The sequence below is a fragment of the Eubalaena glacialis genome, chromosome 9 (assembly GCF_028564815.1).
Source record: "Eubalaena glacialis isolate mEubGla1 chromosome 9, mEubGla1.1.hap2.+ XY, whole genome shotgun sequence".
Taxonomy (NCBI): Eukaryota; Metazoa; Chordata; class Mammalia; order Artiodactyla; family Balaenidae; genus Eubalaena; species Eubalaena glacialis.
This window is the reverse complement of record NC_083724.1, coordinates 35991268-36004149: the sequence shown is the minus strand read 5'-3', so window position 1 is coordinate 36004149 and position 12882 is coordinate 35991268. Positions and strand designations below refer to the sequence as shown.

General features: G+C 53.2%; 1 protein-coding gene across 1 annotated transcript in view; it reads right to left on the bottom strand.

Annotated features, from left to right (window-relative positions):
* Window positions 1-902: 902 nt before the first annotated feature.
* Window positions 903-12882, bottom strand: part of SHB (SH2 domain containing adaptor protein B) — a 132388-nt gene continuing 120408 nt past the window's right edge. Inside the window, exon 6 of the mRNA XM_061200213.1 lies at window positions 903-1350. Within this exon, the coding sequence (XP_061056196.1) occupies window positions 1167-1350 (184 nt within the window). The 3' untranslated portion in view covers window positions 903-1166. The remainder of the gene's footprint in view (window positions 1351-12882) is intronic.

The window sequence follows — 12882 nt, the reverse complement described above, 5'->3', positions numbered from 1 at the left end:
CAGGGTGACAGCAAGGCCATGTAGAGCCAAAGCACTGGCTCTAGAGCGTCCTCTGCTTATGGGCTGTGTTAACTTGGATAAGCTACTTTCCCTCTCTGAGCCTCCTTTTCCCCACATGTTAAATGCCTCACAGGGTAGCAGTGACCCCAGTTAATGGGGAGAGCCCTTTATGTACTGCTGGGTGCTGTGCACCTGAGGGGTTAACACAGACCTGCCATCACTGCACTGCTGTAGGCAGAAGGGGGAGCATGGGCGCTGAGTCAACATGTGAGGCTACCATTGCTGGAGCCTGAATGCCACTTCCTGCAGCTTGACTCTCAGGGGGCAAAGCAAACCCCTCTGCCCCAGCGGCTGCCTCAGCCCTGAGCTGGGGGCTCTGCCTCCTTCCCGCGTGCCCAGAGGGGACACACCTTGCTCTGGGGACGAAACCCGCAGGTAAGCACTGCCCCCCCCGCAGAGACCCACTGCAGTATATTAAAAAAAGGGATAAGAATATATATTAAATGACTATTTTATTTACACACCCTATTCATAAATAATTGAATCCTTTTTTTGACTGCACAGTGATTCCTTGGAGATCTCCTAATGATTACACTGAATGACTAAAAGTGGATTAGTGGGCTTACATCTGTGTGTGGCCATGTTCTCCCACGTATGTGCTCACACTCGCACACACACGCTGACACACACACACACCAGAGGGGAGGCGGGATTCCCGGGGCCTTCAGGGCTCTCAAAGCACCAGCATTTGGCTCCCAGCACCAGTGGGGCCCCGGTGGGAAAACTGTGCCCCGTACACAGGTGTGAATTCCTGACGGCTGGAGAACAAAGAGCCGCAACCCCGGGAGCTCCCGCCCCGCCCCTCAGAGCTGCTCTCCTTTGTTCGTCCTGGAAGGCATCTCTTTGGATTTGCAAATATTTTAATTCACAGAAACTCAAAGAGGGGTTGGGGGTGGGGGCTGCGGTGGCGGGCTGGCCGTCCCTCAGTCTTTATCCAGGCCTTCTCCAGCCCCCGTGAGTGGCAACAGCATTCTAGAGACATGCAGTGGTGTGCTAGTACCATACACACGACACAAACTGGACACGGCTGGCAACAGCGGCCGGGCGGGTCGGCGGGGGCCACCGGCTCCTCCACGTCTGGGCCCCGTCACAGGGCAGGGAGGGGCTCACAGGGTCCGCACAGCCACGGGGTAGAGGAGGGACAAGTGCTCGGCCCCTTTGATGGGCAGCTTTCTGGTGGTGTAGTAGTGGATGACTTCTGGGACACTGTCGAACGGGGGGCTGTTCTGACCCAGGACGTATTTCTCTTTGGTTTTGGCCAGTTTCATGTGCATGAAGCCCTGGTTGCTCCTGTGAACAAAGCACAGAGATTATTAGGATGTGCAGAATGACGAAGGCCCAAGATCAATCAGGAGAGCAATTCCCAGAGAGCTACTCACTTTTGCTCTGAACCGAGGTGTGTCATGAATTCACACTCATTATCCGAGAGAACTCTCCCTCTGGCCATATTCCTGCTAAGGTGTGAAGATTCCTTGCTGCCTGGGACAGAAGAGATCCCAGCCAAGAAGCAGCCTTGAGCTGCACCTCTCCCAGCCAGGAACAGAGTCCAGGATCGGCCGAAATGCAGCTGCACCTAAGAGCCCCCTCTATCCCAGCAGCAGATAGGGAACCAGCGGCAAACACGGCTGCAGGAGAGTCTTTCGACCTCGGGAGCTTTGAGGGACTTCCTCAGGAAAACAAAGAAACCCCCAAACTTGGCCCCCTTCCTATTACTGATGCAGATGAGAATTTAAGCCTTGCCTAGCAGGCACAATGTTTAAGTCCCCAATGCCCTGACAAGTAGGCAGGACAGGGGTCATCACCCCCAGTTTACAGATTAGGAAACAGAGTGTGGCAGGATGACAGGCGAGCTGTTTTCCAAAAACTGATGCTCTCTCTTCAGTAGTATGGAACTGCCCAGCCAGGGACTACATTTCCCAGCCTCCCTTGTAGCCACTGTAGTCACGTGACTAGTTTAAGCCAATAGAATCTGGGGAGAATGTGTGCTCCCCGGCTTTGCCCCAACGCCGGCACTCTCCTGTCTGTGCTTCCTCTCTGCTCAGTAAACCCTGCCTGCCTCCTTCTCCAAGGCCCAGGCAGAGTGTTGCCTCTGCCAGGAAGTCTTCCAGGTTCCCACTGGCAGAGCTCCTTCCTTCTTCCAGCTGCACAGAGGATATAACGCCTCCATCAGCACTTGCCTTGCTGAACTGTGATTACTTATCCATCTTCTCAATTCCCCTGAGAGCTCCAGAGCACTGCGCAGGCTCTGTGCCCACCATGCTCGGCATCTGCTGAAATGGGTAGTGGATGGGTTCCTCGGAGATCAGAGCAGAGCCCTATGTCCGTGACCCTCGCAGCTTGCCAGCTGCACCAGCATGCTGGGTGGGGTGTTGTTTCCACCTGGCCCTAGCAGACCTCTCCCGCCTCCCACCCAGGACTCTGGCCACATGGGGTCACTAACCCCTCCGTCAACCTGCCTGTGCTCAGGCTGCCCTTTCCCTGCTCACTCAGCTCCAAGATTTAGCCACCACACTTGTGGATGCTTGGTTTCCAAAGCACAGTCCAAATTTACTGAGGGTGTGTCACTTAGTGAGAAAGCTGGGGCTCTGACCTCCTGAGCCTTCTCCAGAGCCCATCCTTGGGCACTGATAACTTGTGAGCAGCCCTAGAGGCCCGGCTCCTAGGAGACCAGGCCCACCCCAGGCAAGGCCGAGACCTCCGTGTGGACACAGGTTTGCAGTTTGTAGCCCTTCTGAGCTTTGATTCTTCTTGCTTCAGCTGTTCCCACATCTCTTCCATCCCGGACTGGGCTCCCCACGCTTAACGGCGCCTGCTCTATTAATGCGTCAATTTGGACTCCAGGACCATTTTCAAATGGGCAGAGCAAATGTTTAATGAAGTGCAGGCACTGAGCAATACATCTGCTCATAATAACGTATTTAGAGATGTCACCCTTAGCTTAAAGGAAATCGTTCGGAGAGCAATTATGTTTCGAGAGAATAATTCCTGTAAAGAACTGAAATTTAAATCAAGATTTTTTAAGGCTGACAATGTTCTAATTACAGAGCCTGTGGCAAGTTCTGCTCCTCAGTGTAGGGTCATTTCATCGGAGAATTGCCTTGTCACATCTGAGAAGCAGGAGGCACACTTGCTTAAGCCGTTAGAAAGGAACTGGTGCGCGCCTTAAGTGAAAAAACGTGCAACTCCCTCTGAGTGAAGACTCCGCTATCTGCTACCCACATCCATGGAGAGATGGCAAATCTGTGCTGGCCTGGAAAGGACTGTAATTGCTTGAATGCAGGGCTGAAATTGTGTGGCTAAAAAAACCGGGGACAGTTAAAAAGCTTTGCACTCTTGGAGGCCACGTGCTCAGCTTTGCCTGGAGAAGGGGTGTGTATGGGAGAGGGCAGAGCTGGAGCTGCAGGTGAGTGACATGGGCGGGTGTGTGTGGCCTTGGACATGTCATGCCCTCTGTGTGGGGTGATATTTTGGGCTTTATGTACCACAGTCTACAGCTGGGGCTGCAAAGCGCAGGATGTGTTAGATCACAGCAACCAGTTGTGAGCTGGTCTGAACGCCAAAGCTCTGATGGCACTGCAGGTACAAAGTTGCAGGGGGAGCTGATTTAATTTCTAAGGAGGTTAAAGAAAATAACTCATATGGGTTAATGGGATATTTTCACACCAGTTGTTCTTAAAATATTCAGCGAGGGAAGTGGGCAGGGATGGTGGTAACAGAGGACAGAGCCAGAGACAGAAGCTGAAGCTCCTCTGTTCCCAGGCCGAGGGCTTGCAAGGTCACCAGATATTAGGAACTCCACACTATCGCCTCCACCTCAACAGACCCAGGCAGCCGCTGGTACCTTCCCGCAGTCCCTCCTGACTCTCCAGGCCTACTGTTTGTTCTTCTGATGCTCGTATTTCAGTACACACTAGTTTATAACCCTGAGCTGGGCTGTACTGAGGGGGCAGGCAGTTACAAAGTTCGGAGCCCAAGGCAGAGAACTCAGGCCCGTGACCCCTGAGTCCAGGGCCTGACCATTCCCGGCAGAGGGAGAGCTGGCCCTCACCCTGCAGCCCCGGCAGGAACGGCCCTTCCCCCTGGGCTCACGTACTGCACCCTCTGGTTCTCTGGACCTGAGGCTCTCCTTGGGCCGTACTGGGCTCATTCCCTGCCCCCACTGGATCCATGGGGAGACTAACTGGATGGCCTCTGAGGGTGCTTCTGGGCCTAAGGTCCTGGATTCCATGTGTATGAGCATAATCTGCTGCCCACGCGGCGAGGGCTTCCTGCAGGAAGGGGTCGAGGCAGCCTCACGCCCCACACCCCTCCACTGCTGCCCACGGCCTCCAGTGCTGCTGTCACAGGGTACTGGCCCGGATGGCCCTCAGGCTGATGTGTCCTGGGCACTTCCTGTGAGCCAGGCCATGTGCTAAGCACTGAGACTCAGATGGGAGGTGGTTGACCCGGGGTCACACAGCAATCAGCAGTGGCCATGCTGCTTCCTTCCCTGGTGGGCCTTTCCCAGAGCCCACGCTCCTGACCTCAGCGCTGTCCAGCTCCAGGAGAGAGCCCTACTTAGCCCCCAACACTCCACGTGAGGCCAGGTGCGTGGTGGGTGAGAGGCATCAGAGCCTGAGCAAGTGACTCCTTGACTCTGAGCCTCAGTCCCCATGACACCCACCCTGCAGGGCTAATGATGGGTCAGAGCAGCATAGGGGCTGGCAGTGAAAGGCCATCCTGGGGATCGGGGACAGTGTGTCCTGACCGGCGGAGCCCCCAGCCACGGAGGGACCATCACACGGAGTTGGTGGGCCCTGTGAGGTAAGGAGGCTTTCTTTCTGAGATAATCTGTCAAACCCGGACTTATGCAAAGGTCAGGCAGAGCCTTGTCAGCACATACCTACGGGGTGTGCTGCAGTGATATATCCTGATCGGTCACAAGGTCCCCACGAGTGAGGTGCCGCCTAACAACAGTTGAAGATTTAAAAACAGCTGCCAGGGATGGCTTTAAAGACTCCCAACTCTACTTAGAAGATGACATCCAGCACAAGAAGAGAAAAGATTAAATTTTCCAGGGAGAAGAGAGGGTGCATCAGATAACCAGCATGCCCAGGGATGCTGCGGTGCTCTGGACGCTGCTTTTGGAGCAAGCAGCAACCTGGGGACCATCTCGTTTCACCCTCTTGGGGTACCCTGGAGGAAACAGGTCAGAGAGAGCAGCACTCTGGCTCAAGGCACACAGCAAGGTAGGCTGAGGTTATGGCAAGAACCTGGGGCCCACGCGTCCAGGGCCAGGTGGGCCGGGTCCCAGGCCACCTCCCATCATCGCTTCTGAGAAGGCATGGGTCCCCGGGGAGCTCAGACAGGCCGCTGCCTGCCAAGCTCTTGTGTCAGCCCCGTCTCCTTTGATAGGACATCATGCGAGAGCTAAGTCACAATTAGGGGTGTCTCCAGTGGGTGACCTGACTAATGAGTCTTGTAAGGCTGGTAGAGGCTGGGGATGCTGTGGCTGTCAGGGCGTTCAAATGGCTCATTATCATCACAAAAAGCACCTCCTCATCACCAGGATTATCAAACGTGCCTGGCGCGCTGGGCCTAATAACAGACCCCACCTTGTCTCATAATCATGGGCTTTAATAAAACATCACTCAGCCTGCAGCTGCTGGCCCGAACAGGGTGCGAGGCCTCACCTCTTGCTTTTAGACCTAATTGCTTGATGCATATTTCATGAAGAATCTTGGGTAATAGTTATGTTAAATCGCTTCCTTTCATGATAAAGTGACTTAAAAATACTTGCATATAATATTTATGCAGGAGAAGGCAAGGAAATTGCCCTTTGGGACTAGCATGTAGGACCTGGTTACAGGAAATCATACACAGAGGTGATCTCTGGTTTACCTCTATTGAAAGGCGGTTGGGGAGCTGCTCTCTTCACTGAGATGCCCCAGAACGTTGTACCTCAGCTCAAAACCATCCAGGACTCCCCACTGCCACTGCAGAATGAATGCTCGAACCCCACTGTGCACCAGGCACTGAGCTGAGCCACTGCTACATGTTACCTTATTTAAGCCCACGGCAAGGTTGATGAGTTGCTTGGTGTGACTACCGTTGTTTACAGATGGGGAAACTGAGGCTGAAGGAGGTTGTGTGCCTTGTCCCGTGGGACACGGTGGGACCAGGATTTCACTGTGTCTGTCTGACTTTGAAGCCTGTGGTAAGCATTCAGGGCCCTGACACTACCACTGCAGCCTCATCTTCCCCTGCTCAGCCACCTAACCAGACGGATCCAGGTGTCCAGGTCCCTGCAGCTCTGTGAGCTCCTGAGGTCAGGAACTCTGTTCACTGGGACGTTTCTCAGCAGGTCAAGCCTTATTCCCCTTTGGGCCCTCAGCACATGCCTGGCACACAGCCGAGCACGCCGTTCAGCTGTCCATCCATCCACCCAGCAGCTATCTAGTGAGCGTCTATCTTGAGCCAAGGAAATGAGGCCCCGTGCATCCTCCTCTCTGGACTGTAAGCTCCAGAGGGCAGGCTGGTGGTGACTCCACCAGGTCCCCGAGTGCGGTCCAGCCAGGGTAGAAACTGCCTCTTTCAAGGCCAGACACGGTGGCTGCTTTGCCTGGTCAGCATTGGTCCCAGGAGGAGCCAGCTTAGTGAGGGGCAGAGCCATGGGGAGAACCTAGAGGGTCACCTCTGCAGGGGGTACCAAGGCACCTGCCTCTCAAATTGGAAAGAGAAGTCTCACTTGAGGGAAGCCACAAGCCACAGAGAAGAATGGGTCAAACCTTTTTCTTTCCTTGGGATTCTACAAGAAATCATTCCCGGGGACAGAGCCAGCCAGTGCCCCTGCCCAGGCCTAGATAAACAAAACGAATGTGACGCAAGTTCCCTCCTGAAACCACGTCTTCCTGAGGGCCCAGGCCCTCCCCGCTCTGGGGCCCAGCAGATCTCAAAGTGGCTGCATCTCTTCCTCTTCTTGTGGGTTATTTTAATTAAAAAGTTGAATCTTACATTGTGCAAAGATTCCTGAGGCCAGATCGGTTAAGAGGAGAGGAAGGATGAAATTGGGCATCTGAATGCCCTCAACAATTGGTTGTAGGATGATTCTCAGGGGAGGGAGGTGTCACCTGCTCTCCATGAGCATGACAACAGCTACCAGCATTCACCCTCAGAGCCCTCGGAGCACAGGTCTTGTGATCAGCATGGAGAGGGCATGAGACCAGCCCATCAGGTCCTTCTGACCCCACAAGTGCGCACCCAAGTCGGGGTGGAGATGGACACGGACGTTTGTATCGAATTAACTGGGCATAGGTGCGTTCTAGGCCCGGCTCTAATGCTGATCTGCTGTGACCTTGGGTGAGGGAGCATCTCAAGGGAGCCAGCCTGGAGGGTGACCATGGCAAGATACCTCCTTCCTCCATGGCCACCTAGGGGCCTACAAAACAGGTACTTCCTGCCATAACCCCGCCCCCTGCTCAGCAACGCTGCCTCTGCAAGCAGATGGCTCTGATTCAGGACATCTGCTCTTTGACCTCCTGGGAGATGGGATATTTTGCTGGGTAAGTGTCTACAGAGAAACTCCTCATCACATCTGTGAAACAAGCCACTCCAGAAACACTCATGAGTGCCTGCAGAGAAGCATGTTCTGAGGAGAGCCCTGCCTGCTGTGGGAAAAACATACCCAGATCTCAAGTGATGGGGGCCTTCAGGGGAAAGGTACCTGGTTGACATCTCCTGAGGATGTCAGGCTGGCATCTGCACATGCTGTGAACTACCAGCACAGGGCCTGGGAGCCTGGCAGAACAAACGTGTACAATGTGATTGCCACCGCTGCCGTTGGTCTGTGACTGGACCAACCTGTGGCTTCACAAAGAAGCTGGGAGGGCTGGCATTATCTGCAAGACACCCACTGCACACACGAGAACACCAAGGGCCAGAGGGAGAAGCAACCTGCCTGAGTCACAGCGAGAGGACACCAGGGCTTTCTGAGCCAGGGGACCAGGACGTGAGTCTTTCTAGCTGTGTGTCGGGGTTCTCCAACTGTGCAATGCATGGGGTGAGGGGCACGGAGGCCCTTTCCAGCTGAGATGTTCTAGGGGTTGAGGAAGCTGGGGGAAGGGGCTTATGAGGTCACATGCCACCCACTGCCTTCCGAAATAGCCTTCAGGGGGACAAGCCAAAGACACATGCGCCAAGTTATGGGGAACAAACATCTAAATGTTAACACCGCTGAGCCAAACAACTTGATTTACAACCAAATAATTAGACTTTCAATAAGCGCATTGGCAGTGATAAGCCTCCCCAGGAAGCCCGGGCATTTCTCAAGCTCTAAGTTGGCGGATCAGGGAGAGGGACTTCAGTAAATCACGATGAAAAGCCATCTCCAGGCAGAAGGAGAGCCGGCAGATGCATCTCGCGGCAAACACGGAGAGGCATAAGGCTTGTTTTGTGCCACGCAAAGCAGCATAGATCAAAATGAACTGATCTGGGGCAATTTTCTCAGGAGTAGACTAACAAAGTGTCAGGCAGGAGAATTTTAATGATCCAGACTGACAGCTGAGGGAGTGAGCCTCCCATCACTGGGGGTGTGTAAGTGGGAGGGTAATGATGCGTGGGGGCAGGCTGGATGACTTTTGCAGTCTCTCTGGTTGGTGTTCCTATCAGTCCTCAGGCTCCAGCAAGTGCACATGAAAACTGCAAGGGGAGAGGTGGAGGCAGGGGGAGGGGTGACATGAAATGTTTCAGAGCTTTAGGAAGGGGAAAGAGGACTCTTCCAGGAACACAAAGACCCTTTTGTGTTTGAAGCATGTGGGGTTGATGGTGGTGGCTGAACTGAAGTCAGATGCCTGGGTTCAAACTCTGATCCCACTGATGTCATTGGCTGGGCAGGAGTGATGTGATGAGGAGTTTCTCTGTAGACACTTACCCTCTCCCTGGGCCTCAGCATCCCCGTCTGGAAAAGGTAGAGGGGGTTCCTCCAGTGCTGAAGTTTTCAAGCTAATGAGAGATATCACAGTGGTGTGGAGGGTGTGCCAGCCTCGGCCAGGAGGACTAAGGCAGGGCAGGATGGCTATCCTCATGCAGGTACAGGGAATCCCCGGGCTTGAGGACAGCACAGTGGCAAAAGCAAGGCTTCTTAACATCTGTGCCAACGGGATGGACAGAAAGCATTCAGGGCTGGGGTGGGGTAGAGGGGGGTTTCCTTCTACTAGGACAAGCCTCTCTCCACCCATACTCTTCTTGGAGCACTGGTTCTCAACTGGGGCGAGTTTACCTCCCTCCTGGAGGAATTTGACAATGTCTGGAGACAGGGGAGCTGCTGGCATCTACAGGTGGAGGTCAGGGATGCTGCATAGGACAACCCCACAACATAGAATAATCCAGCCCCAAATTTCAACAGTGGCAACTCACTAGTCACCCATGCCTCAAATCCTTCATCTGTGAAATGGGAGTAACAAAGAGTCCACCCTCACAGTAGTTGTGAGGGAGAAGTGAGAATGCCTGTGTGAAGGAAGCATGAACACCTGATAAAGGTTAGTCATCCAGCTCCTTATTAAAGGGCTTAAGACACAACACAGAATTTGCCAAAGGGCTGCAAAGGGCTCCAGGCTGTTTCCAAGGGCCAACTCCCACTTCACCACCAACCAGCAGGTGCAGGGGGAACACACGGTACCTGAAGGAAGGTCCAGAACAGGGACTGGGCAAAGGCAGCCATAAGGGTAAGCACCAGCTGCCATGGAGAGGACTTTGAGGGGCACAGGGGCTTTTATAGGCAAAAGGGGAGCTGGAAACCTGGGGTTGAGCCAGGTGAGGCTGGAGAGTGAGATGAGGGGAGCACACCGGGATGAGGAAGGCAAGACGAGGGCAAAGGGACCACCGCCTGCAGACCCAGGGGGACCCAGACCTGGGTCTGAGTCCCCTTCTGCCACTCTGAGCTGTGCCTCTCTCTGAGCCTCAGTTTCCTCATCTGTGGGATGGAGTTTTCACTGCCCACCCGTAAGAACCATCTTGAGGTCCGAGCTGGATGGTGCATGAGCAAGTTTGGCAGGTGCTAAGGCTAGGGGTTCTGACATGGCTTCGTTCCCACCTGCACTGCAGGAGCCTGAGTAGAAGTTGCTGCCCATCTGGTTTGCCTTGCTGGCTCCGTGCTGCCCGGGCTGAGCACTGAGCGTGTCTCCCTGTCTGCCTGGTCTGCCATTCATGGCCACGTTGGCAGCAGGACCACATCCTCCAGCTGGGCAGCCTGCCTGGCTGGGGTGGGAGGCCTGGGTTCTGGCCCTAGCTCTGTCACTGGGTGACTATGGGCATGGTGTTTACGACCCTGAGATCAACTTTCCCAAACATGGAGTGGTATTTCACAACACTCTCAAAAGCACATTGTTACACAGCAGGGTCCACATGAAAACAGAATGGGAATGATGAGGAAAGAGGCTTCTCTGCTTAAAAAATACTGGTCTATGGCAGTATTGTGTGTATTGCTCTGTATTCAACATTTCTGAGAGAGACAAGACACCAAGCAGAGGCTTTTGAGACCATGTGTTTCCCTGCTCTTATTTTACAGATGACATTAAGGCCCAGAAAGGGGTGGAGGTTTGCTCCCATTCTCCAGTGAATCCAGAATGTGCCCCTTCCCCCCCTACCCCGCCCCCGTGCCATTAGCTGTAGGGGATTCTTGGGCACTACCCATAGCCTCTGTATGCTCAGAGTAGGCAGCGATGCCTGTGACAAGGTGGAAGGTGGAGGTGGGCGTGCAGGGAGGGGGAAGAAGGCAGCAATCCCCCCACACCCCAGTTCTCATCCTTGTCCTTAAAGCACAGTGCTTACCCTCACTATCCTGCAGACCCAGCTCCTTTCCTGGCTGGGGCGTCCCTTGCTAACTGACCAACTGATTCATTAGCACAGCAAAGAAGGGGACTCGCCCACAAAGCACCTGATCCAACTCACAGTTTTACTCAAACAAGTAAAGAAGGAAAAATCCAGGAGGGCCTTTAAAAACTGAAAGCTAAAACAGACCTACCTGCTCAGTGGTCCTGCCTCTAACCTGAGGGTCCGTTCTTCCTCCCTGGAATTTCAAAGGCACACAGTTGACTCTAAGCCACCCAGACACCCTGGCCAAGGGCCTTTTGCACATCATGTGAATGATGGTGATGGTGGTTTTCAGTGGAAAACCTCCCAACAGTCCTTGGGGATCTGGGCTTCAGTTTCTTCATCTGTGAAATGGGGAGGACTTTATGATATTCCTTAAAGTCACTGAAAGCAAGTGAAAAGGGCTCTGAACTGGATGTCAGGGACCTGGTCCCAGCCCTGGCTCCTGTCTTCTTGGGCCTCAGTTTCCCCATCTATACAACAAAGGGAGAGAACTAGGTGACCACCGAGGTCCCACAAACTGCTAAACCTCTGAAACTTAGCACGTAGGAGATGCTTACACCACGCAATGAAGAAGGAATGACTATTCAGATATTAAACAAAAGGACTGACCTTCATTACAGACATCCCAGAGTTTCAGGGCTGGAAGAGGAGTGCAGGTTTCTCAAATATAGAGTTTCTTCAAATGTGCCCCAGAATGCCTACATCAAAGTCCCTGGGGATTTGCTAAGCTTGCGACTCCCTGGGCCTCTCTGGAACCTGAATCAGCTTTTAATATGCTCTTCAAGAGATTCCGATGCACATTCAAGTTTGAAAACCACCATTCTAATTCTATCTGATGTTGCAAAGTCCACATTCACATCTCATGTTCAGCTTTTGTGGCTTACCCCCAGTGTTGGGGAGCTTACTCCTTACAGGTACAACCTTTTGCAACCTTTGATGGCTCTGACCATGAGAAAGTCCTTCCACGTTCTGAGCTGAAATGTGCCTTAGCACATTCCAGCAGGCCACAGCTGCTCTGCCTGCCCTGGGAAGGCCCCCTGGAGAGCGGAATACAGAAGCAGGCACAGACCTGAGGCTGCTCCTCTCCAGCTGTCCTCTCTCATCCTGGTCCCCCCCTGCTGCTCACAATCTCTCATACACATGCTGGCCTGCAACCGGACAGTGTCCCCAATGGGTATGTCCCACTTGGCCATTAGCCCTGCTGTCTGGACACGACTCCATCACCATGTGGACACCCTGAGCCTTCACTGAACTCCTTTCTGGTGTATTCTGACCTCCAGAGTCCACCTCTGTCTTCCTCCTCCTCCCCATCCCAAGGGACAGGATCTCATTGGCATGCGAGCGTCAGTGGGTGCAGACAACATGCACCTCTTGACCAAACCAAAGGGGGCACCAGTCCAAGAACATTAAGAAGCAAAACCCCACTGGCTGTGGCCACACTTGGAAGGTCCGCAAATGTAATTCTGAAAGGTCACTGCCAGCCCTTAGTAATCTGGGCTCTGGAGGGCGAATCCTCTCATGTTGGGCATTCATTCTGGCAGCTTCTTGACAACCTCTGTCCACAGGGTGGAGAGTTTTCTCAAAATTAAATCTCTGGCTCTTTGCTCCCTAATGAAATTGATTTCTGCCTTGATACACAACAAAGCTTTCATTTTATTATTTGGCTAGGGTTTGACCACATTAATTACAGTTTTTTTCGGCATGGCTGCAAGTAATTGAGTTCCCAAAAGTTACTTACTATTGGAACTGATTGCTTTTTAAAAGCACAACTTTCACAAAAGTAAAACAGTCAACCCTCATTTCATCACAGAAGATTTTTAGGGGGTAAGACTGGAACAATTGAGGACAGGAAAAAGTATTTTTCTAGCCTGAAAATCTGAACTCAAAACTGGATTATGCTCCCATTTGGAGACTGTGAATCTGAAAGGTGGGTGTGCCCAGCACACACCACCTCATGCATTTGCCGCGGCA